Source organism: Protomyctophum bolini (assembly GCF_963924005.1).
Source record: "Protomyctophum bolini genome assembly, chromosome: 3".
Taxonomy (NCBI): domain Eukaryota; kingdom Metazoa; phylum Chordata; class Actinopteri; order Myctophiformes; family Myctophidae; genus Protomyctophum; species Protomyctophum bolini.
The window spans coordinates 34,242,420-34,268,814 of record NC_137864.1 but is presented as its reverse complement, the minus strand read 5'-3'; the positions used below and the strand labels follow the sequence as shown (position 1 = coordinate 34,268,814).

At 42.1% G+C, this 26,395-nt stretch overlaps 3 protein-coding genes across 8 annotated transcripts in view; all 3 read left to right on the top strand.

Moving 5' to 3' along the window:
* The window catches only part of kcnq5b (potassium voltage-gated channel, KQT-like subfamily, member 5b), a 116,343-nt gene extending 108,688 nt beyond the window's left edge, over window positions 1-7,655 (top strand). For 3 of the 6 annotated variants that reach the window (XM_080759872.1, XM_080759871.1, XM_080759870.1), the window contains 3 exons: window positions 222-329; window positions 2,484-2,610; window positions 3,581-7,655. In XM_080759872.1, the coding sequence (XP_080615998.1) occupies window positions 222-329; window positions 2,484-2,610; window positions 3,581-4,837 (1,492 nt within the window). In that variant the 3' untranslated portion in view covers window positions 4,838-7,655. The remainder of the gene's footprint in view (window positions 1-221; window positions 330-2,483; window positions 2,611-3,580) is intronic. The other 3 variants (XM_080759875.1, XM_080759874.1, XM_080759873.1) reach the window with 1 other exon arrangement.
* A 934-nt stretch (window positions 7,656-8,589) lies between these two features.
* Window positions 8,590-21,835, top strand: lap3 (leucine aminopeptidase 3). Its single transcript, XM_080759884.1, has 13 exons — window positions 8,590-8,779; window positions 11,833-11,948; window positions 12,325-12,379; window positions 12,899-13,004; window positions 14,455-14,614; window positions 15,247-15,411; window positions 16,453-16,611; window positions 17,777-17,901; window positions 18,150-18,238; window positions 19,253-19,355; window positions 19,745-19,824; window positions 20,623-20,735; window positions 21,161-21,835. Exons 1-13 carry the CDS (start codon window positions 8,687-8,689, stop codon window positions 21,345-21,347), a joined length of 1,551 nt encoding a protein of 516 aa, XP_080616010.1. The 5' UTR covers window positions 8,590-8,686; the 3' UTR covers window positions 21,348-21,835.
* A 430-nt stretch (window positions 21,836-22,265) lies between these two features.
* med28 (mediator complex subunit 28) lies at window positions 22,266-26,380 on the top strand. The gene is made up of 4 exons (XM_080759891.1): window positions 22,266-22,427; window positions 24,649-24,715; window positions 25,177-25,289; window positions 25,976-26,380. The coding sequence occupies exons 1-4, from the start codon at window positions 22,269-22,271 to the stop codon at window positions 26,177-26,179; spliced, it is 543 nt and encodes a 180-aa protein (XP_080616017.1). The 5' UTR covers window positions 22,266-22,268; the 3' UTR covers window positions 26,180-26,380.
* The last annotated feature ends 15 nt before the right edge of the window (window positions 26,381-26,395 follow it).

Sequence of the window (26,395 nt, the reverse complement as noted above, 5' to 3'; positions counted from 1 at the left end):
ATCATGTTACCACTTTAACTGGAACTTCCCATCTCTGCTGTACTGAACCTGATTTGGTGTGTGTCATGTACATATGTTTATACGTATGAACCTTGTGTATATGTGTATGTCACCTGCATGCATGTGTTGATTTGTATGTCTTCATTGACATTTGTACTTGGGTGTGTGGGCGTGTGTGCGCATGTGCATACATGTACTGTGGGTGTGTGTTTCCCTCACAGGCTGGACACGATAGTAGGGCCACAGTCCCTGGGCAGCCGAGCCAAGACATTTTCCTCCCCATCCTTGTCCGTCTTTTACAGCCAGGGCAGAAAGAACTCCAGCCAGGGGTCAGAATGTGCCCTTACACCAGGGATGGCTTCTATTGACTTTCAATTCACTCTATTCAACAATCACTTTGGGGTTTTTTTCTTTTTCAAAGACAAGAAGTACTTCAGTCATCTAACATTCACAATATCCAATCTATGAAATCATTTATAGCTCAGTGGACTTGTGGTTAGATTGTCTGCCCTGAGACTGTGAGGTTGGGTTTCGATCTGGCTGGGTGATATAAAAGACTCTAAAAACGGGACCCAATGCCTCCCTTTTTGACACTCAGCATTAAGGGTTGGATTGGGGTCCCTGTGACATACTAGCATCATGTCCAGGGGGTATACTTCTACATCAAGCTCCCTCATGCTATGGGAACTAGTATAGAGATAGGCTCATGCCCTATGGGCCTCAGGGCTCGGCAAGGCTTACTTACTTATACTAAACGTTTATATTGTGTCTGTCAACCAATGATTTAAGCTCTGTATGGATTTCAATTTATTCAATTACTGATAATGCACTCTTTCAGAAATGAGTGATAAGTAGCTTGAGTTTGGATTTTGGAGTGATTGAATTGAAAGTAAATTGACCTAATCCCCGCCTCATATCTTAATCACATATAAGTCTTCTGCCTGTCTGCATGACATAACTATGCTGTAACACAACCTCCTTGATGGGATTATAACTAAAATGGGAATTTATCACCAGTCAAATACAGATACATTTTGGCAATGGATTCTAAGTTTGTTCTTCATCCTCACCCACTTGGTAATCAAGCATCCTTTTTGGTTTCTTTCTACCTTCAGTAATGAATTGCCTGCAGAAATTAATCTGAGTGCATAGTTTCCCATCTTGGTTTTTATGTGTTTCATACAGTAGCCCTCTCACTTGAAGCTCACATAATGTGTTTGTCCTTAAACACATTTACTAAACTGTGCATGCCCACCAGCTCAGAAATACCTGTTGTTGCCTTAATGTTGTAGTAAGCATGTTCTCCACATCTATTAAAGATGAACTCTGATGCCAGAGTGTTCATCAAACCTTTCTTGCATGGAGTCCTGTGTGGATTCAATATCCAAAACAGCTGGGTTTATTGTATCTTTAGGAAATATTACAACCTATCCTTTGTGCATGATATGTCTCCTTGGTTTATTCATGGGCTCATGAATTGTTCTTCTTTTGGGATCAGCCACAAAAAGGCTTCACTAACCCGCTTCTATTGAACCTCATTGGATTTGGTAGGAGTCATTTTGATGAAAGCAGACTGTTATGCATATTGTGGTGCTCGATTATGCCGGACTGCTGCTTGTGGCATCTATAGTAAAAAAGACTGATATATGCTTTGTCGTATGATGTGTCATGTTTTTCAGCAATATGGTGTAATATAAATTAAGTATAAATCCCACACCCAGGCCACCTCTTAAAAATAATAATGTGTGCACAAACCATTTGCCAGTTTTTCTACTATATTGTAGCTTAAATGTGTTACAATTGCCATTTGGAATCTCGGTGCTTTCGCAGAAAAGCAGAGAAAATGTCAGCGGCATACAGGAGAACTTTAAGCCTCTGAGCTGATTGGTCTACTTTTGACATACAGACATACGAATATTGCTTGGCCTTTGGTCACACTGGAAAGTCACACTATACATGTCATCAAAACACACACACACACACACACACACACACACACACACACACACAACTTTTTTGCTGTGACGTTGGAAATAACCGCTCCTTGGAAATAAATCTTCCACACCGAAGTTCCAGACTATAATCTACGCAGTGATATTAGTTTGGCCATAACAGACTAATAGTCATAGTATATCACTTTGACCAAGATTCCGATTGGTGACACTTTAATCAAACCTTCATCATTGATGTAGTTTTGACAAAGCTTGTTTTTCAGCAGATCCATCAAATCCAGTGATGGTACACAAAAAGTAAAATTATGTGCATATTGTGTGGGATTCCTTTTGGATTTTAAATATGCTTATTGCTTACCATGCTTTACATCCTCATATTACTAATCTCTGACGTGTGTGTGTGTGTGTGTGTGTGTGTGTGTGTGTGTGTGTGTGTGTGTGTGTGTGTGTGTGTGTGTGTGTGTGTGTGTGTGTGCGTGCGTGTGCGTGTGCGTGTGCGTGCATGTGTGCGTGCATGCGTGTGTGCTCCAGAGTGGACCAGATCCTAGGGAAGGGCCAGATCCCTCTGGATAAGAAGATCAGAGAGAAGCTGCTGTCTGATGGGGATATTCTGGAGGACATGAGCATGATGGGTCGTGTCTGTAAGGTGGAGCGACAAGTCAGTATACTGTACCTGTCTGGTACTTTTATTCTCTCTTCTCTTCTATTTCTTCTATTCTCTACTTCTCTATTCTTCTCTGACATTAATCATAATAAAGGTACCAATCATATAAAACAAACAAATGTTAAAACCTTCAATGATACTGATATGTTGCATCCTGAATCACTGTTTATTAGATTCATGAGCATGTTTAGAATAGAAATACATGTACAAAAGGACTCAAGTTTCAAGTTTACAGACCAACTTTCCTCTTTCCCTTCCTTTCTTCTATCCTTTCTTTCTTTTTAATTTATTTGTTCTTTCCGTCCTTCCTTCAAGCCTTCCTTCCTTCAACCCAATTCCTTCCTTCCTTTACTTAGCCTTGCGTCTATGGCTCGTTCGCCTTTTTTACAGAACAGAAGCCCCTTTGGGACAAAACACTGAACAACGTCTTTGGTCATTATGAAAGACAGATGTGTAGATTGTGTATTTCTTTAAAATAAGCGATTTAGTGCTGCACTCTGGATGTTATGTAATTTTTGACCTTTACCACTCATTATTGGATACTATATTATACTATATTGCCGTAGCACTTGTACTAGCCTTGATGACCTTACAGGCGTATGCAAAGGCTAAATTTATGTAATTTAGATTTTAATTTAGCATTTTATTAGATTTATAATTTAGCATTTTATGTAGACGTAGCACATAGCACTCTATAATGTATAGCCTCACTGTACAGATAATATACTATTAGACAGATATTAGGTTCTTAGCTTTATGATTCTTGATGACTATTTCTATGTGTTTGATGTTTTTCTTGTGTTGTTCTTGCTTACTGTAAATCGCTCTGGATTAAGAGCGTCTGCTAAATGCCTAAATTGTAAATTGATATAGTAACATCAAATTAAGGTAAGAAAACGGTTAATCCGGAATTCCCCATTATATTAACCTTGCTCCTCTGTCATTGTCTTCTGCCCTGTCATAGGTGCAGTCCATTGAGTCCAAGCTGGATTCCCTGCTGGACACCTATCGTCAGGTGTTGCATAAAGGCCCGTCCTCGGCCCTCACTCTGTCCACTCTTCCCTTGTTTGAGTTGGAGCAGACCTCTGACTCCGTTTTCAGCAAGGATCTGTCCTGCTCCACCCAGGTCAGCAGTGGTGGTGTGACCTCCACAGGGAGCTGTGCTACACGCTCCTCCACCAACTCCCACCTCTCCAGAGGAGGTCTCCAGCTCATCTTGGCGCCACCCAATGAGATGAACCTCAACCTCAATGCCTCTGCCTCCACACCGCCCTCTGTTCTGGGGTCCTCCTCCTTCAGCCCCTCGCCCCTACCTCATCTTCACCACCACCACCACCACCACCACCATCCTTATTACCACCATCACCTTCCCCAGGCTCAGCTAGCAACGCCTGAGGCCGGTGGTGAAGAGATGGGAGGGGGCTCACCCATTCTCACCCCTAATAGTGCCCCTAGTGGTGGTGGCAGAGGGACCCTCCACGTCAGCAGGTTCCCAATGCTTGCTAGGCCTCCACCGCCTCCCCCTTCTGGCCGGACCCGTGGCCCCATCAGCACTAACTCTAGGTCAGAGGTGAAGGACTTGTGTGGACGTCTAGGTGAGCTGGTGGAGGCCAACAGCATGGTGGAGGATCTCATGTTGCCGGGCAGAGGACTGGGGAGAAGCAGCAGCAATCGCAATGACAGACCGAGCACTAAAGACGACGGCTGCTGGAGGAGACACATGAGCTTAGAGATGGAGCCCTTGGTGCCCCTGACCTTGGGTTGCTGCTCAGGCTCCAGCCAGGCAGACCGAGGACTGGGCAAGTCCGTGTCAGTGCAGGACCTGATGCAGGCGGTCCCGGTGGCCATTCTGGACCCCCACCACAGCCACAGCCTCTCGTCCCCCAGCACTAGCAGTGACTCCCCCAATAGCTTCCACAGCAGTGGCCAGGATCCCGGGGGAGGAGGGGGTGGCGTCCGTCGGGGAGTGAGCGGGGGCGGCCATGGGTGGGGGGAGGAGGACCTCTTCATCAGTGACAGGGACATTGAGGCACAGGGCCTCGGCTTCATCCCCCAGGTGAACGCTGAGGCCCCCTCCTACTCCTCAGAACTCCTCAGGATTGGGCCCAGGGCAGGAGTAGGGGCCAGTGGCTCCAACCCAAGCCTAGGCAGTGGTCACACATCCAGCCCTTCTGCTGGCAGTACTGAGTCCCTGAACATACCACATGTACGGCTAAAATAGACCTGGCTCAATGGACACGCAAAAACCTCACCACACAGAGACACTTTGTATCTTTTTTGGGGGGGTGGGCTGGTTTGTTTATTTTGATGTCAGTTAATTTGATAAGTAACACAGTATTTTTCGTACATGGTGATCTACATGAAATCTTGCATGAGTTAACTTTTTCTTTAAAAAAGAAATGTATATATAAAAAAAGTTATGACTAACAAATCAAAGGCAAGCTACAGTATGAAGGTACATAAGTGGTGATACAGTAGGACACAAAATATTGGTCGTTTAAAATAGTGGCTTGATAGATGACCTTAAGACATGTGCATGTGCACTGCATGTTTTCAGTGAAAAGTGCAGGTAACAACTTTACACCCAGCAACTCAAGCCGTTGACAGCAATTTAGCCTTTGTTGTGATCAGTACAGCAACAATACATTTTCAGCAATGGAATCAATCAAATCCATTTATGCATAAAACATGCTTTTTCCAAATTGTGAATGTCAAGTGAATGAATTGCCTAAACATGGTATGTTCTTTACTATCTAAACCTAAAGAATTTGCTTGCAATATACAAAAAAGAAAAAAAAATGAAGTTGATCTGAATTTCACCCATCAATATCACCATCATCCAGGGTTGCCTACTAGTGTTTAAGTAAACTGTCATTTGATTTAACTTATTTTCACATGTTACAAATCTAACTCTGGAATGTAACTCATCATTTCAAATCTTAATCCTATTCCAAACTCTGATTTATTTTCTAACAGAAAGAATGAGGAGCTCCTTTGAAAGACACAACATACATCCAGGCTGCTGTACCTGTCAACTCTTAAGGCAATGTTTAGTGTCACTTCTGCCAGTGAGACGCATGCACGCACGCTCGCACGCGCACACACACACACACACGCACGCGCACGCACAAGCACACGCACACGCACACGCACACGCACGCACACACGCACACACACACACACACACACACACACACACACACACACACACACACACACACACACACACACACACACACACACACACACACACACATGGAGTCATTCTAATGTATCCATTGTATAGTACAGGTCAGGATAGCTTCTGTCAGTCCAGGACTCCAGTAGTATCGGCATCAATCATTTAAAGGTCAATTATGCATCAATGGGTTTACCTGTTGACAACAATCGTTGTTTAAAGGTTAAACACATCTTGAATGTAATTTCTTGGTTTAAAATTTCAATGTCAGTGCATTTTATTTATTCTATTTTATTTTATTTTGTAAGGCAGTATATTATTATCTAAAACCAAGGGGAACATTGTTACTTTTTTAATAACTTTTAACGTCAACAAATATATTTTTCCCATACATTATAATGTGGGCTTACTTGGCTTTCTTGAAGTGGACATACTGTAGAATGTATCACTTATATCCTTATTCTTATCAGTGATGGAGGACATTTGGTTGAGTGCAAAGCAATTTCATATCATGACAATGACAACCCTTTTTGTTGCTGTGGTACAGAATCAGGTACTGTACATCAGGTAAGACTTGTGGATCTCTTGCAAGCAGTGGTGGAAAGTAACTAAGTACATTTACTTACGTACTGTACTTAAGTACAATTTTGAGTTATTTATGCTTTACTTGAGTATTTCCAATTTCCAGTTATTTTACTTCTACTCCACTACATCTTAGAAGCAAATATTGTACTTTTACTCCACTACATTTATTTGAAAGCTTTAGTTACTAGGTACTTTGTAGATTTTTATTATTACAAAACATACAGTAACAACTTCAGCCCTTATATTCATTTTGGCCATTTAAAAAAGCGATCTACAAGCTCACAATGCGTTGCATTGCATTGCAACGCATTGTGAGCTTGTAGATCAGCTATTTTCAAAAAGATTTGTATACATTTGAAAACTTGAAATGGGACATTCTGCATAACAAGTACTTTTAAGTAAGTAAGAAATGTGAGTACGTTTTCCACCTCTGCTTTCAAGTATGTTCTATTATTGGCCCATGGGAAATCTATTACTGTACGTACAACACCACACGATATGTAAGACACTGTCAGACAAACAACAGCCACATGTTACATCATACCAATAGGAACCTCATTGAAGGGTGAATAAATATCCACGTCAAAGGCTTTACCAGGTTATGTGAGGCAAGATACTGGGGTCAATTCACCTTGTTGATTCAAACCAAGTGGAGTTAATAAAAGCCACTTGCAGTTCGTTACTAAAAGCTGCATTATGCACGGTTTTTAGGCCAAAGTAGTTTATCAATGTAAAATAATCACACAAGGGATTGAAAACGAATTAAAATGCTGTAAATCTATAAATGAGTTGCATTCATCAGAAGCTTTAGCTTCTTAAGACAGTGGTGAAAATATCAAAACCGTTACCTCTCACTGCCACTTTGGGGCTGCCAGCATAATGCAAATGTGAAAATTATCCAGTGCTGATTTACATTTTGAATTTATTGGACCTTCATTCTAATGTGAAGTATACAAATTGTGCAGTACAGATATGGTGCCTTGCTTCTGTAGTTCAACATTTGCATTTTTCCCTCAAACTATTTAAATCATTTCACCTCCTTGATTTCATTTTCTCTCCTTATGACTAGGGCATTTGACATTTGTAGTTTCCACATCTTGTTACTGCACAAAAACTGTTTTTTTTGTCAATATTCTGTCTGTCTCATTTAATCTAATTTATTTAAATTATGTGCACATATTTACACACAAGTAATAATCTCAGTTAGCTGCATAGAGCCTGTAATTCCATGAACATGCAAATTCACTTCTATTCTCATATGTCAATAAATGAAATTCTAGCAAGAGTTTGACATGGTTTTCTTCTTTTAGATTGTGGCTCTGCAGGAGTCTAGCCATCTATAAGAGTGTCTGTCTGCGTTTGTGTAGGCCTAATGGCCGATGTATCCGTCAGTGTCTGGATCTCCATGGTCTCCAGGTTTTCACCTGTGTGTGTGTGTGTGTGTGTGTGTGTGTGTGTGTGTGTGTGTGTGTGTGTGTGTGTGTGTGTGTGTGCTCAAGGGGCTATAGCTAGAGCCTTGATTGAATAACAATCACGCATTACAGAGCCCCAAAAGTCCTAATGAAAAATTGAAAGAATAGCCTAACATTCATTTTGAACGTGTCACACAAGAAACAACCTTGTAGCGTAATTAAGTGATCAAATGACTATTACAGGGGCTGACTAGGCTACTCCATGTAATATGGGCTTTTCAACTCTGTGGGCATCAAGTCGGTGCCAAGGCAGGGAATCATTTTCTAGAGCCTACAGTATTTTTCATAAATTATCTAAAATCCATGAAATTTGCACTGGACGAGAGTAACATCCAGGTTGGAGTAGGCTATTGCAGAATAATAAAGGGTTAGTTAGGACTGGAGGTGGCAGAATGAGTGGGAGAGGGAAAAGAGAGGAAGGTTTTTATTTTATACACAATAGAGTTAGTGGAGGAGGAAACTCTGGGGAACATCTAGCCCTGGTCCAGTGCTAGCTAGCTTTATATAATAAAGCATTACAAGGTTGAATATTATATCATAATGTGACAGAAAGCAGGCTATATAATAAAGCATTACTAGTAATACTGTATGTAGCCTGCTTTAGTAGGCAACCTCTCCATGACTCCATCACCAACCACTACTTTCACTGCAGTATCGCACTAATGACACCAGGTGGCGATATGGTTCCAGTCCAGTAACCTCGTCGCTTGTGGATGACATAACCAGAGCGACCCGGTGTAGTCCAAGTAGCCTATGTTACAGAGGACCTATAGTTCGCTTGCCTTGTACCTTTTAGCAACGTTTTGAACAAAATACGTATGTGCAACAGTTGACAATGCTTAATTTAAGAAGAGCTATCCCGATCGCAGTGCGGACCAACACATGTCGATTTTTCTCTGCTTCTCAAGCCAAACTGAATGCCAGAAAAGTAAGTAGCCTAGGATAGCGTTAGCAAACAGAGGGGTCATCTGCATAATGGTCATCTGTTGTACCTATGACTTGTACTCTACACTCACTGTAGCCCAAGATTTAGACTCTCGTAGCGTACGAGTAAATATTGGGCTAGAGTGGGTGACAATATTATCACACGAATTCACGAAAAGATCAAATTACTTACGGTTCCATCCATTCCAATACTTCCTTAATGTAAACGAAGTCCACACCCCACAACACCAGAGGGAGTGCAACAAACCATGTACAACCCAGATTCGGCACAAACAAGGGACTAAATTATTTTCGCTCCTATGCCACCAAAATGTGGAACGCCCTACCAACAGTCATTAAGACATGTGAATCCCTTGACTCCTACAAATCCGCTCTCAAAGGGCACCTACGGATGGCTGCAATTCGAAACTGGCCTCTGTAAAATCTGAATCCCCCCCCCCCCATTTCCCCTCACTTGACTGTATATGTATCTTTTCCCTTTTTGCTTCCTATATGATGAATTCCTGTTCTGTTCTTTAGCTACATAGAAGTGTCTATTTGTATGTCTCTAAATGTTTTGATGAATTGAACAATGTGGACCCTGTTGTAAACAAGTGTAATGCTTAATTGGGTCGTCCACTCACAGTTAACAGTCTTTGTATTGAGTTTGTGCTTGAAATGTACTGTAATTCTGCAAACTGTTAATACATATTTCAATCAATCAAAGGCTATCTACACTGCATGTGTGTTGGGTTAGGGTTATAATAATTTAGTCCCTTGTTTGTGCCGAATCTGGGTTGTACATGGTTGTTGCACTCCCTTTGGTGTTGTGGTGTCGCTGAGATATTACATACATTTCATTTAGCCTATAGGCTATTACATGTATGTAATGTCACACTCACAGCCATTCTAGGCCCTATAGTCTGGATTCATCTTCCTTTTAAAAATCACAGCTAAGACTGTTTTCTTAAATGTAATCCCAGTTGAAATGATAATGATGATCTTCATGTTGAGCATCCTATCTTTATTATGTTGTACATGAGCTCTCTTAATATAATTTGTGTTGCTTGGGTTCTTTGTTGAGGGATTGTATTAAAACTAGATAAATACATAATTAGAAGCTCAACATGCTTTACAACAAGGATGACAACATTTGTGTAAAATAAAACGATAACTAACATGAGAATAATATTACCCATTTGAGCTAATGTAAAAGGTTGATGCACAGCATTACCAAAGTGCAACTGAGAGGAAGTGCCTAGCTTGTTTATGGCTGATGTAAACTGTGAAGACATGTAATGTATGTATTTTTCTTTTGAAAATAACTATAGGGAGCTGGCTGGTTTCCCTGAAATCTATAGATATGTATTGTTGTGTCCCATAGCTTTGGCCTTTGGCACATCTATCTTAACTATAAATGCACCAAGTCTCTGTGTGTATGTCTGTGATCCACGTAACTTGAGAACCGTTAGCCCCACCGACTTCAAATTTGACACACACGTTCCACACCACCATCAGGGAGTGCAGTCACTGCAGTGCCCCGTGTCTAGTCAGTCGGACCCAGTGCCCGGTGTCGAGTCAGTCGGACCCACGGTCCCAAAAAGGCCTCTGCCAGGCTCTGGACCGGACCCCTGCCCAGGGTCCATATATGGAGCTGGCCTGTTCTGACCACAACACTCCATTTTGGGCATGCCAGACACAGAACTCCATTAAAGCTTGCCTGTTCTGACATCCCAACACTCCATATTTGGGCATGGCTGACACAGAACTCCATAGGAATAAAGGGACACCGAGAGATACATAGAGAAATCTGACATCATTCTGAGTTCTGACGTCGGGCATGAAAGGGACACAGACATAATGTCTTAGTGGGGCATGCAGTTCCAACTTGCATCATTCCAAGTAGGCCAGTGCCCAACGGGCACCGCCGTAGAGGCCCTACGGGCACCTTTCTAGTATCTATAAATGCACCAAGTCTCTGTATGTCCGTCTTCCACGTAACTCGAGAACCGGTCGCCCCGCTGACTTCAAATTCAACACATGTGTTCCACACCACCACAGGGAGTGCAGTGCCCGTTGTCGAGTCGGTCGGACCCATGGTTGTCCAGAACCAGCACAAATGCCCCTGCCCAGGCTCCATATCTGGAGCTAGCCTGTTCTGACATCACAAATATGTTCTGACATCTGCATAGACTCCATATTTGGGCATGCCTGACAAAGAACTCCATATATGGGCATAAAAGGGAAACTCTGCGCAGACTATGGACAGTTCACAGATTCCATGACGTCACATTGATATTAGGCAACACACTTCATATTTGGGCATGCCTGACACAAAACTCCATATATAAGAAATAAAGGACAGAGAGACAGAAACAGATATGGGCATAAAAGGGAGTCAAGGTACACAGACAGGGTGGAACGGGTACTCTGACACGGGTACAACTACAATGGGTATTACATAGCCGGATGGGGCATGGATCTCCAACTTCCATCGTTACCGACTCACACGGGTTGTGCAGTCGACGCGCTGTGATTGGCCAGTCACTGTGATTGACAGCCTAAACCTGACCCTAACCCTTAACCTCAGTAAAACTATACCTAAACCTAACCCTAACCTCAACCTCAAGAAAACTATACCTAAACCTAACCCTAGCCCTAACCTTAACCTCAGTAAACTTAACTTGCCCGGGGGCATGGTTTTAAACACAACCCGTGTAGGAATTAGTATGTAGCGTCTAGCACAATAAATGATAAAAATTATCTTTCTGTTTCTATGGAAATAGACCAGCAAGTAAATGATAAAAGTGATCTTTCTGTTGCTATGGGAATAGACCAGCAACAGCTGTGTTCTTGAGAGCAGGCAGGTCATTCCATCATCTCAGAATTGACATCTGAAACATTTTCTAAATATGAATTTAAGCAAATTTTTTTATCCTAGTGTTAAGATCTTTGTAGGAAGCCATTGCAGAACAGCTAAAGCTGGTGCTCTCTCCTCTTGCTTCTATCTCTCGGCATATATCACGTATGTCATGTTAAATAGTATGTGTTTCTCAGGGTCTTGTGTTGGGTGTGTATGAGAAGGACGGAGAAGATTCCAATCCACATCTGACGGACACTGCAGTGGCTTTTGACGGCACTGTGTCTGGAAAACTGTCAGAGGTGCTGAAAATGTGAGTCTATGGCGCTGACTGAACCTGCAGAACCTAACCATCGGAACTTCATTACCAAGTATATGGGTGTATATATACCAGGCATTTTGCACATTGACCTCTTGACATAAACGATGAGCAGTTAACACAGGACAAATGTTTTTGCTATAAAGTCACAATATAATATATTACACAAGAGTGCTTTTTCAGCCTGTTCTTTGGTGTTTGTAGTTGCAGAATGTATGGTGAGCCACCTTCATCTTTCTGTCACATCCCACTGGTAGAGGAACATGGCTTTGGATCACTGCCATTTAATGCAGATGATGTTTTAGTATGTTTTATTTTTTATCATTTATAAAGTCAATTTTGTCTCTGTTTCTGTCTTTGTTTCTTTTAGCTCCGGTCCACCTCTTAAGAAAGGCGGCAACAGAATATTCTACGGACTCCATGAGGTAATCGGTAGAAATCCTGTTACATGTAGAGTGACATTAGACTGTTGTGTCTGTTATCAGTATATAAGATGAGTTAAGAAAAGATAAGAACACTTTGTCTATTATTAAGTTGAATTACTTTAATGAAACATTAAAATGAAAAACTTATTTTTCAAAAAAGTGGCTATTTTTGAAATCTGAGAATATTCACCTATAATCTAATAACATATAATGATAATATAATGACATTACTATGACACACAATAGGAATACCAGGTTGAACACATCGTCTGCATAATTTAAATTATCGATATCAACAGGATGCATTCAAAACCATTGACTACTGTATTATGGGCACTGGGTGGGCATATCTTTTGAAATATAAATGTTTTATGTAGGAAAAAGAAATGGTATTTTTTTTACTCGAGTCGTGACCCATTTAAAATGGTCTGTGGCCCACAAATTGCTAACTACCCAGTCTCTGGGAAACAGTGGTTGAATAATGTTGAACTGTACTGTACGTTGAACTGCATTCTCCAGGACTTTCCGTGCGTTGCACTGGTTGGGCTGGGGAAGAAAGATGCCAGTGTGTGTGAAGCAGAGTCCTGGGACACCTGCAAGGAAAACATCAGAGCTGCAGTATCATGTAAGGGTCTAGAAGAAGAAGCTTTGGTCATTTTAAATTGATTGGTTTATAAAATTAGAGTTTACTGGAGATTTTACTTGTGGCCTTGATTAAACGAAGTTCTCTTAATAATAACAATAACTAAAAATGTATTGTTTCAATAAGGCTAATTTAAGAAATTGATAGTTAAAAATGTTACTGTAACTCCATGACAGACTGGTATCATCACATACTCGAAAATACTACATCCTGCATTAAAGCTGCAGGATGTTAAAGCTTGTAGATCTGCTCATTTTGGACTCAAACTATACATTTAAAGCTCCCAGGATGTTGTGAGCTTGTAGATCTGCTCATTTTGGACTCAACGTTCCCATGCATGCACCACGAAAGACATTTGGAACTCGGGGGTTAACTTAAGGTGGCCCTTAAGTTAATGGATGGCCCTTTCCATTTGTGAAGAGTAACACATTTATAGACATATATGTAGTGGAGCCTAACTCATTATACTTTTAATTATTTTACTAACTAATATACTAACTATACATAAATACTATACCATAATTATATAATATAAGATGGCATCACAAGATGAAGCATGGAATAGCACCTTCAAGCCTTAGATTAAGACTCTTGTAGATGTATTTTAGCGATTTTGACATTTTCATATCTACAAGAGTCTTAGTCCCCTACCTCCTGTGGTTCCTGCACGGTCACCAGTAAATCCGAACATGTGACAGCATACTTTATCTGAACATGTACAAATGCAAAATATATGTCCCAAATGTTACCTAGCTTCGCGGGGTGTTTGTGCAACGTACTAGTGCATATTTTTCAATAAAGAAGTGTTTTAATCCTGTCTGTGGCCGAATGCCATTTCTTCTCCTTCGTTTACTTCCTGTTTACATTAAGTGTAATTCCGTCTTTCACCGGATGCAGCCCCTCACTACCACTCATTGGGAACTTCCGACAGAATCGGCCACAGACAAACACCCCACAGAGCTAGTTAACATTTGGGGCAAGCGGGTAAGCACCTTGTACATTTAGCATTTGTACATGTTCGGAGAACTGCAGCTTTTACTGGTGACCGTGCAGGGACCACATGGGGTAGGCTGGTATGAAAATGTCAACATTGGTAAAATATTATCTACAAGAGTCTTAATCTAAGGCTACTTCAAAGTGTTTCCACCAAAGATGGGCACGAAAGTTATTGACTGAAACACTTTAACCAGGTCCATTACTGAGTCCGAAAACAAAACGCCTGCGGTTGCCGAGGCTAGACTGTGTGTGACCAGACTGATCCTTCAGGTGGGAATGCATTCTCTATTATGGACATTATAGCCATTATAATAGAGTATATTATACTGTCAGCCTAAAATTGACAGGCCAGAAACTATTTCCGAGGGGCCAATTTTGACCTGCGAGCCGTTTGTTGCCGTCCCCTTATAGCTTTTGTGTGTGTGCGTGTGTACAGCTGGCTGCAGGCTGCTTCAGGACCTGGAGTTGACTCACGTTGAGGTGGACAGCTGCGGTGACGCCCAGTCATCAGCAGAGGGTGCCATACTGGGCTTGTTTCAATATGACCAACTCAAATCCAAGAAAAAGACCAAAGTGACCACACGGCTACATGGAAGGTATATTTCCATCTAAATGATGTCACCTGTGTGTTCAGTATACTGCTTATGAATGTAAGCATGAGTGCAATTTATTCCTCAAAATGTTGTTAGCACTTTGGGACATGACATTACTGTCACAAAGACCATAAGGCTCATTACCCCATTATTTAACCCTGTTAGGAAATACGCTATAGAAATAACTTCATTATCATTATATTCCATACGTAATATAAACCATATATTACCATATGTCGGTACATGTGATTGCCTATTTTCAGCTTTTGTCATAATATTGTACACAACAATGAACATTTTTGCATTCATTTTAATGTAATTAATATCTGAATAATTTAGTGAATATTTATTAAATGTTTTTGTTTTCTAATTACTCTAATTGCTTTAGAATAGATTAAATGACAATAACAAAGCTTTAACTAAAAAATAACCAATGATATTTAGTGTGATGGATACATTTTTTGAAACAAGTTTCAAGTCTACCAGTTCATCTTCATACCGTGTTGAAATGAACACAATCCAATCACACACACAAAAAAAACCTTGAGTCATAGACATTGGGCTAAACGTTCCAGAACATTGCTATGGTGCTTTAACACAGTGATACTGTATGCATGGGTGTGTTGTTCCTACAGTGGTGATATGGAGGCATGGCACAAAGGAGTCTTATATGGAGAAGGCCAGAACCTGGCCCGCCTACTCATGGAAGCACCCGCCAATTACATTACTCCTACAGTGTTTGCCAACACCATCGAGGAGCATATGGCACCATACACCGACCGAGTCAAAGTCCACAAGAGGTGAGTGTTGCCATTCACTTACTGAGTCAAGTCCACAAGAGGTACCATTCACATAGCCCTAGAACGGCTCTTGTTGTTTCATACAGTATGTACAGTATTTCACATACAAGAGCCATAGAACGGTCGTACTTACTTTCTATTCGGACGCAAGATTGGCGGCCTAAATGTGATAAATGCTCCGTTTGTAGTAGGCCTACTCACCCATTAAATAATTCCAGAGACGTGGAGTGAAATATGGTCCTCTAGTTTTATATCCATGTGAAAGTTCTGGCACAAAACGTGTATTTAGTCAATTATCTCCACTTTTTCAAGAGAACACAAAAGTTTGGGTCACACAATTGGCAGGTGCCTTGCGATAGGTGCTGGGTAATTAATCACACCACCTGCCAATTGTGTGACCCAAACTTTTGTGTTTCCCTGGTCAATTGGTGATGACGTCTGCGGTAAACAGGAAGTATTCGTAAAATCAGTCCAGCGATCATTCCGGCCCCCCCTCGCCTGGAGAGAAAGACGTCCGTGTGCATCTCTTGAAAAAGTGGAGATAATTGTCTAAATACACGTTTTGTGCCAGAACTTTCACATGGATATAAAACTAGAGGACCATATTTCACTACGCGTCTTTGGAATTATTTAATGGGTGAGTACAAACGGAGCATTTATCACATTTAGGCCGCCAATTTGGAAGCCGAATAGAAAGTAAGTACGACCGTTCTATGCCTCTGATACATGGAAATTCACGAAGTTAATTAAATGATCACAGGCTTTCTAGGTCTACCATTCACATACTGAGTCAACGTCCATAAGAGGTGAGTGTTGTGTTATCATATAGTATACTGACTGAGTCATAGTCTGTAGGGTTGAGTGTTGGACATGGACATACAATTTGAGGAATAAAGAAGTGAATTAAATGAAATGTCATGTACATTTACTAGATGGGATACAGTTTGTTATGGCTTCTTCCATGAGTTTCTGTGACAGCACACAATGCTAGTGAATCGAGTTTTGGCAGACTACAGTAGGAGCCTTTATGTATCTCTTCAGGGGTCAGGCCTGGATAGAGGAGCAGGAGATGGGAGCATTTCTCAGCGTGTCCAAAGGCTCAGATGAGCCCCCTGTGTTCCTGGAGCTGCACTACAATGGCTGCCCCGATCACACACAGGCACCCCTACTACTGGTGGGCAAGGGTGTCACCTTTGACAGGTAAACCATAGTACGAAAACCTTTGCACCCTTCACCTTAGTCCTTTGCTGCCCTGGCTGTAATGTTGGCAATCTTACGAAATGAACTATAGTTTACCAGCCAAATGTCTGTTAGATGAAAATGTATAGGCACTTGGAAGGTGTTAATTTATGATCCTGGATGTTGGTAATCGGTAATTACTGATGAAGGCTGGATAGCCGAAACGTCTGTCATTCCATCATGCAAGAATAAAAACTGAAACTCAGTCTTGGTGTGTGCGACCCATTACATTTATTTATATAATATGATTTGAGCAGGTAACGCACCATACTGTAAGTCAGAGCGCAGTGGTCACAAGAAAGGTGGCACAGTTGGTAGTGCTGTCGCCTCACAGCTAGAAGGTCCTGGGTTGGATTCCCGCTGGGGACGCTGTGGGCACTGGCGGCGTGTTCCCTCCTCCGCGTCATCAGTGCCCATACCCGAGTCGGGGGTTGGCGATAGGGCCTTTCTGTGTGGAGTTTGCCCTCACAAAAACATGCCGTAATCCTGGTCTCTAAAACTACCTCCCCCTGGCCCCCTGGAGGGGAAAGGAACTGGTCGGAATAACGTGTCCCTTCCACGCGCTACGTCCGGCCGGGGAAATTCCCCTCTGTCAGGTGAAAAGAAGCAGCTTGGACTCCTCATGCATAGAAGGAGGCATGAGGTCAGTCCGCTGCCCCCCCAGGTTGGCAGAGGAAGTGTAGCGCCCAGGATTACTTAGATAATTGGCACTGGGTGAAAAAGAAAAACTGGGTTACAAAATCGTGGGATAAAAAAAACAAAACAAGAAAGGTTATCTTAGCAAAATGGCTAATGATAAATGGCATTTATTAGCACCTTTATCCAAGGTGCTTTACATAGATTGTGCATTACATTCACCCATTCATACTCTGATGGCGAAGGAAACCATGCACGGCACCAACCTGGACACCGGGAGCAATTAGGGGTTCAGAGACTTGCTCAAGGACACTTCGACACTAACTGGGTGAGCCCGGGATCGAACTGGGAACATCACGGTTCCCATACGGCTGTTCTACGGGCCACTCTACCCCTGAGCCACTGCTGTCCTGCTTTCACATGTAGACACTCTTATATTACTGACAGTCAAGTCATTTTTCACATTGCTTTCTTCTCTTATTCCGTTCAGTGGTGGTATCTCCCTAAAGCCACCCTCCGGAATGGACGCCATGAGAGCTGACATGGGTGGAGCTGCCACCGTGTGTGCCTCCATCGTCACTGCAGCAGCCCTCAAGCTGCCAGTCAACATTATCGGTGAGACTGCTGGCACCCCCTGTTGTGTAGCTTTTCTTTGTTGGGCCTCAACGAGAAACAGGCGATTATTATTTCGATAACCATATGAACATTTATTTTATTGTCAAGCAAGGATTGAAGCTACCTGCTGTCTTGTATAACAATCATTATTTATAACTTTTTTTCAACTGCCCTCAAAATCTTATGGAATACATCTTTGTGTTTGTCACTTGATTGCTTAACTCTTCAGTCTTTTCTGTGTTTGTCAGGTCTAGCTCCCCTCTGTGAGAACATGCCCAGTGGAAAAGCCAACAAACCAGGGGATGTAGTCCGAGCCAAGAATGGTAAAACCATCCAGGTGTGTGGGCCACAGTGCACAATTATGTGAATCATGGGAGACCAAATACTTTTGCTATGTGGGACGTGACCACTGGTGGTCAATGATAGCAGGCTGGTGCATCTTAAGGCCAGACCGCACCAATGCAATTAGTCGCAACTGCCATTGAGATAATTGCTGCAAGAAGTTGTATGTTGCAAGGAGTTGCAAACGGTTGCATTGGTGTGGACTGGCCTTTAGCTTTCTTTGGAATCTCTGTGGCACCACTCCCAGCTTTAAAGGGACACTTCACCCTTTTTGCAAAAAAATATATGTTAATGGCGTTTAGAAGCTTTAGATCACTTTCCTGAGGGTATTTATGTGTGTAATATGTGGTTTTAGATATTTTAGATTGTAGCAGTGAGCCTGTTGTCTCTGATGTCATGGACACTGGGCTCACTTCCTTCCTGGACTACATGTTGTCTCAGTAAGACAGCTCTCCCCCCTATCCACAAGGAGGAGCAGTGCACAAAAGAATTATGGGAATTGTAGTCCAGGAAGGTAGTGAGACCAGTGTCCATGACATCAGAGACAACAGGCTCACTGCTACAATCTAAAATATCTAAAACCACATATTACACACATAAATACCCCCAGGAAAGTGTTATAAAGCTTCTAAACGTCATTAACATATATTCTTTTGCAAAAAGGGTGAAGTGTCCCTTTAATGGATTTTTGCAAGTCTGTTTGCTGTTGTTGTCAGACATGCTATGTGTTCTTCAACTCAATTTATTTGTATGTCCAAGTTATTTAGATCAGTGGTTCTCAAACTTTTTAGCCTGTGGCCCAAAAGAGAAATGTTATGTTGTTGTCTGTTATTTCTAAAAAAGAATTTGGAGAGGTTAAACTATTTTGAAATATTTATTTTTCTATGTAGGAAAAGAAAAGATTTTTACTTGAGTCGTGACCCAAAGTGGTTCACGACCGACAAATGGGTCCCGTCCCACCCACAGTGATTTAGACGAACTGTTTTTTTAATTAGTCTTTCTTGCCCAGGTTGATAATACAGATGCAGAAGGGAGGTTGATCCTGGCTGATGCTCTGTGTTATGCTCACACCTTCAACCCCAGGGCCATCGTCAACGCCGCTACACTCACAGGTGAGACACATGGAAAAACATGAATAGGCTGTGCATAACTGTATTCTCGGGTTTACAGAACGTGGCATACCTCTTTCCTGTTACTGTTAATTTCCCCAATAGCTTAATTTGATTGGCTTGTTTGATTGGCTTGATTGATTGATGTGTAACAAAAAAACTAAGTTGGAAGAAAATGAACCTCAACATGAAACGCCACCTTCTGGAAACCTGGGACTACATTCATGCACAGAGCCTATTAGGGCTCTATTAGGGGGCTTTATTTATTTGGACAGCTACTCAGTTTTGTTGGAGGCTTTTACTTGTGCATTAAGAAGAAGTATTAGAAATATGACTCAGTTGGGGATATTCACTATTGGACAATAATGGCTGCTGTTTTTTACTCTCTTAAGGGGCCATAGATGTCGCTCTCGGCTCCGCAGCTACCGGAGTGTTCACTAACTCTGATTGGCTCTGGCAGCAGCTGCACAAGGTACACACACACACACACACACACACACACAGTGCTATTAGTCCACTTGCCGGACATTATGAGTACCCTAACGTTTTATGTTAGAAATGTTGAGTATGGGTCCCCAGCATTTAGAAACTGCCGGATGCTAACTTGCATATGTTGGTCAATTTTCATAATTAACATAATAAGCTGGGGTACCATTAACAACCTATATAAGGCAACATTTTCAAAATGTCTTTATGCTTTAAGTAGTATGTGACGTGTCAAACTAGGGTTTTTTCATGATTCTGAATCCATTGCAAGCATTAGTTTTGCATGAAAAACACTCCTTGGGCTAAATTCGGCCATAGCCACTTGCACAATGTGCCCAAATGTGCTGACCTCATCACATTTGTGATAACGGCTATGTTAGTGTGTTTTTCGTAAAAAAATAATACTTGCAATGGATTCAGAATCATGAACCCCCCCTAGTTTGACATGTCACATGCTACTTAAAGCATAATGAAATTTTGAAAATGTTGACTTATATAGGTTGTTAATGGTACCCCTGATTATTATGCTAATTAAGAAAATTGCCCAACATATGCAAGTTAGAATCTGGCAGTTTGTAATTTCTGGGGACCCATACTCTCTCCATACATTTCTAACATAAAACCTTAGTTTAGGGTACTCAAAGTGTCCGGGTTCACAATGGGGCTCTATGAGCTGGAAAATAGACTATAGCTGGTTATTTGTCATATATTTGTGTGTGTGTGTGTGTGTGTGTGTGTGTGTGTGTGTGTGTGTGTGTGTGTGACTGTGTGTGTGTGTGTGTAGGCCAGTGTGGTGACAGGTGACAGGGTGTGGCGGATGCCATTGTTCCAACACTACACCAAGCAGGTGACTCACAGCCCACTGGCCGACCTCAATAACATCGGCAAGTACAGCCGGTACGTACTGCAGCTCAACACACACTGACCCTGAGCACCAACAAATGTTATACTACAAAATGACAGTAAAATAAGGCAATAAAGTACAGAATGAAGATAAATTGCCTTACTTCTCTCAAACCCATATGACCCTGATAACAGTTGTGGCGGGCCCCAGCGGGGGGGGGGGGGGGGGGGGGGGGGGGGGGAATAGACATAAATAAATCACACTTGTGCCTGGTGGTAATGTATGTTTAAAATACTCCAAACAAACATTAAAACTCCATAGACGTGGCTGTACTCTTAAAGTGCTCTAAACAAACATTAAAAAGTCCATACACTTGGCTGCCATATGACATAATTTCAAAAGCCAGATATTGGAGGGGCTAGCGCTCCTCAAAAATATACATTCATAAACCATGTGATATGAATCTGTATCTCGTCAGTTCTGGTGGTGCGTGCACAGCAGCTGCCTTCCTGAAAGAGTTTGTCACAGCGCGCCACTGGGCTCACCTGGACATCGCTGGGGTCATGTCCAACAAAGACGAGGTCCCCTACCTGAGGAAAGGCATGTCAGGCAGGCCGACGCGTACACTGGTGGAGTTTGCTGCTGGGCTGACCAGCCAAGCCTGAGTGACTGGAGCCACACACAGCCAGCACGACGTGAGCTGTTGCTGCTGAAGAGCACGTTACCTTCCGGTGTGTTATGAAGAGAAAACACTACTGCATTTTTTCTCTGTGGGGTCCAGGGGTCGTTGGAGTGGTGCCAGGGTGTCCCCAGCAAAATGAGGAGCAGTTTAACCATTTTAGGATAATCTGAAAATAGCTGATCTACAAACAAGCTGACACGCATCACAATAAGACACATTATGAACGTGTAGATCTGCTATTACTGGAAAAGTGCTGACTAATTTGGGAAAATGTTGAACACTTGTGTCCCTGGTGGTGTGTGTGTGTGTGTGTGTGTGTGTTTGTGTGTGTGTGGGTGTGTGTGAAAAAATAGAGAGAGAATGAGAACGTTTCCATGACTGTCAAAAGCCTGTTTGTCATATGTTGTGGAAGAGCTGTGACTTTCTTTTCTTTTATAAAATGAATATTACAAATAAAGCATATATATTACAGATCTAAATGTGTGTTCGTAAAGTTGTTATGTTCATAAATGTTTTTGTTTTGTTTTGGGGATCTGAATTTGAGTGCTCAACTGAGAACTACCAATATCTGACTATACTATTTTGTATATGTACAAACATTACAGAGACTTTAGTTTTTACTGTACAATACTTTAAAACAGTTGGCATGTTGCACACATGCCTAAAATTGCTCTTATTTGCGCCGCCCTCGTTGAAAACAATGTATTTCAAACTTCAGCTTGTCCCAGTTCAGGCTGCATGAACAGCGCTCGAGCGCTCGGTTTCTGCCCCCTCAATATCGTAATTATTCTATTAGATGGCTCTGGTACTACGGAGTATGACTTCATTGCGCGCCGTGTATGCGCATGCGTTCCCCATACTGTTTTGGTTTTGTGGCTCCACCTCCATAAACATTAGAACCAAGATGGCGTCTTCCATGGGTGGAATGTTTCCCGGCCAGCAGCCCGGGCCAGGTGCTCATCCCGTCGGTGGACCGGGCCAGCCCGGTCTGCTCCCCGGTGCTGCCAACAGGGGTCCGCAGGGAAATAATACCCTGGTGGATGATTTGGAGGCTTCATTTGAGGTAGGTGGAACCTCTGACTTGGTTAGCTAGCTAGTTAGCCTTGTTAGCTGAACGAGTAGCCATGCTTCACATTGATTGATGTATTAACCGTTTGCAGAATTACAGTACATTTCAAGCACAACTCAATACAAAAACTGTTAACTGTGAGTGAGTGGACCACACAATAAAAGCATTAGGCTACAGTTTACATAGGGCCCACCGTTTTCAATTCATCAAAACATTTAGAGACTACAAATATACACTAAAAACAGGAAATCATAGAGGCAAAAAGAGAAAAAACAGTGAGGGGGAGTCAATTCAATTCAAAGGGCTTTATTGGCATGAGAAAACATACGTTTACATTGCCAAAGCAGAAAGAACAATACAACAATACAGCAATACAATTATGTACATTTGAAGGTCAGAATCTTCAATAGATCAACTTCTATGTACCAAGATCACTCGATGCAGGTATAGTGCAGGAATATACACAATGATTAGTCTTTAGGGTGGTTGTGTTCCATTTGATATCCTTCTCCTATCACAGCAACTCACAAATCTTGCTGCTGTGTTTGCACATTGTTGTACTTCGCCGAGCAGATATGGGAGTTTTTTGTCATTGGTCATGTTTTCAAAATCTCCGTGTGTGGTTGTAATCTGTGGGAAGTATGTGTCTCTGATGTCTTGGTACAATGGACAGATGGTTAGGAAGTGTAGCTCGGTTTCCACTTAATTTAGTGTGCAGTGGGTGCATAGTCTGTCTTCTCTCAGGATACAGGTCTGCCTATGACGGCCTTTCTCGATCGCGAGACTGTGCTCACTGAGTCTGTACCTAGTTAAGATTTGTCTTTGTTTTGGGTCGGTCACAGTGCTCAGGTATTCTGCCACTGTGTATTCTCTGTTTAGGGCCAGATAGCATTCTAGTTTACTCTGCTTTTGTGTTGCTTCTTTCCAATGTGTCAGATAGTTTTCCCTTTGCTGTTTTATAATTAATTTGGTTTAGTCCAATGGGTTTTCTATCTCGTGGCTCTGTTTGTGTTTGTGCCCGGAGTTCCAGGGCCAGCTGGCTGGGAGTCAAGGGATTCACATCACGTCTTAATGACTGTTGGTAGGGTGTTTCACATTTTGGTGGCATAGGAGCGAAATGAATTTAGTGCACATGGTTTGTTGAGATCCCTCTGGTGTTGTGGGTGTGGACTTCATTGACATTAAGGAAGTATTTAGACAGGTACATGCTCTGTTACCTTTTCTGAATTTTGGACAGCGGTACCCTAGGGTCCCTCGTACCTTATTCCACCCTCCATACAGGACGCAGATTTACCCACTATCTGTTCACGGAGGCCTGCTCGGTCGCTTCAGTGTTGGTGAGATCTTTCAAAGATGCATACAACAGCTTTAGGAGACCGCCACAACTCGGGCGAAACGGCATTAACCGCCGTTGCCGTTACGTATTTTTTATCTTTTCTTGAAGTTTTGCTGAAATTCTCTCTTCCCATGTCCTGTCTCCCAGTCCCACGACACAACAGCATTATAAACATCCTGCATGCATGCGGTCGGCCAATCAGAGGCAGTAACTAGGACGTGCAGCTAGCCAGTCGCCGCTCGGGAGGCGGTACAATGCGAAGTCAAAGGAAGTCAAGGAAGAGAGAGGAGTTCAGCGAAGCAAAATTAAAAAAAAAAAAGATAAAAAATACTTAACGGCAACGGTGCTTAATGCCGTTTCGCACATGTTTCTGCGGTCTCCTAAAGCTGTTGTATGCATCTTTGAAACATCTCACCAACACTCAAGCGACCGAGCAGGCCTCCGTGAACAGACAGTGGGTAAATCTGCGTCCTGTGGAATAAGCTACGAGGGACCCTAGGCCTAGGGTACCGCCGTCCAAAATTCAGAAAAGGTAAACGAGGGTGCCGAAAGGGGCTAGGTAAATGCATGTCTTGTCTTGGTAGGGTATCGAATCTTGTGGACCAGACTCATTGCAAGATGCTGTACTCTGTCGTCAACCCTAAGCCATTCCAGCCTGTCATGACGCTCAACAATCATGTTTCAGGGCTACTGAACGAGAAGTTAACTGAATGTATATATTTTTTGCCTATCCAGTGTCGTATCTGACCGTGACGTATCAGAACAGAAGATGCAGTTTAGATTTTAGCCAAACTTTGACATATATGTTACAGAATCTCAGTAAATAAAGATGCTGTTGAGATTAAACCAAGTAATTCTAATTGATTGTCACATGCATAGGCGTGCTTTGCGTCTTTGGTGAGTCAAGACTACGTCAATGGAACCGATCAGGAGGAAATTCGAACCGGTGAGTTACATAGACAATGACATTTAATATGTGCACTGTTGTGTTTCCAGGGGACAACACTATATTCATTGGTTTGCTGTAAATGACATAATTCAAAAGAACACAACTCAAAATGCCATTGCAATGTAAACTTGGTATACCATGTGTGAAATCAACACTGAAATGTATTTTGTTCACTGTTGAACTTTGTTATACAATCACACACTTTCACACTGGAACACGTCATGATGACACAGCAGCACACAGTGACAGTCTGGTCAAGGAATGACAACGTCATCTTACCTACCTGTGGAACACCATACAGATAATGGTTATCGCCTTATAATATCTCACATATAATAAATACATGTTCAAATAGTGTCTAAAAAACAATGGATGTCTATACAATGGATGTCTATATGGATGTACCATCTTTTTAGTTAAAATATGACATCACTCATCTGCCTTTCTGTTTATCCAAGGTGTGGACCAGTGCATCCAGAAGTTCCTGGATGTAGCTAGACAGACGGAATGCTTCTTCCTGCAAAAAAGACTTCAGTTATCTGTGCAGAAGCCAGAACAGGTTGTAAAAGAGGTAATGTCAATCGTGTACACACTGAGTGTATCTGCTGGTCTTATGCTATGTTTAGGTAGATATTTTTTTATATTTATTTCCTCGTTGCTCTCCCTGTGTCTCCTCCTTTTCTTCCTCTCCCTTTCTGAGAAGCAACAAAATGATGGAGTCGGGGTGAAACCGAATTTCATCCACTTTACACCATCCTGTGAACCAGTGATGTGACAATAAAGCTGATTCCTGGTTATTATTTTTTGTGTGGTCATTAAGTTTTAGCCTAAACTAGTGGTTCCTTATCCTATGCCCTGTCATCTGCAAAGCAACAAAATGTCTACTTGCACATGCATATGTGTAATCAAAAAGCATTGAACTGCAATCAATGAATGTGAATCTGTTTTTCTTGGTTAGTCATAGTGAAAACTGTGGGAACAGTGCCTCAGTCTGGGAGCTGCAGGGGTAATACAAAAAATACACACACACACACACACACACACACACACACACACACACACACACACACACACACAAAAAGACATAAGTGACTAGTGAGTAATAGTACATTTATTTAACTTAGCTTTGACCTAAGCCGAAGACTGCAAATACAGTATATCATACCTATGAGTATGATACTCTTTAAAGAGTGAATAAGGACAGTAAGCAGGCCCCTCCTCTCATAGACACTTCCATGTATCTCGTTCCGTCTGCAGGACGTCTCAGAGTTGCGTAACGAGCTCCAGAGGAAGGAGTTACTGGTCCAGAAGCACCTGTCCAAGCTGCACCACTGGCAGCAGGTTCTGGAAGACGTGAGCACTCAGCATCGTAAACCCTCTGACCTGCCTCCTCCTGGACCCCTGGCTTTCCTGGAACAGGCCTCTGCCAGCCTGCCCCCTGCACCCTTAAAACCTAGCTAAACAGGGCAGGCCTGCCCTAAAACCTCTGTATAAAGTGACCTGAAAAACATGAACGAACACACACACACACACACACACCCTCCGCCTTTAGCCAAGTTCAGTTATTTAGATTGTTTTATTTCAATATTGCTTTCTGTATTTTTGGCTTTTGTAAATATTTCTGAACTTTTTATTTTACTGAAATAAAATGTGTCTTTTGGATCTGTACTTGTCTGT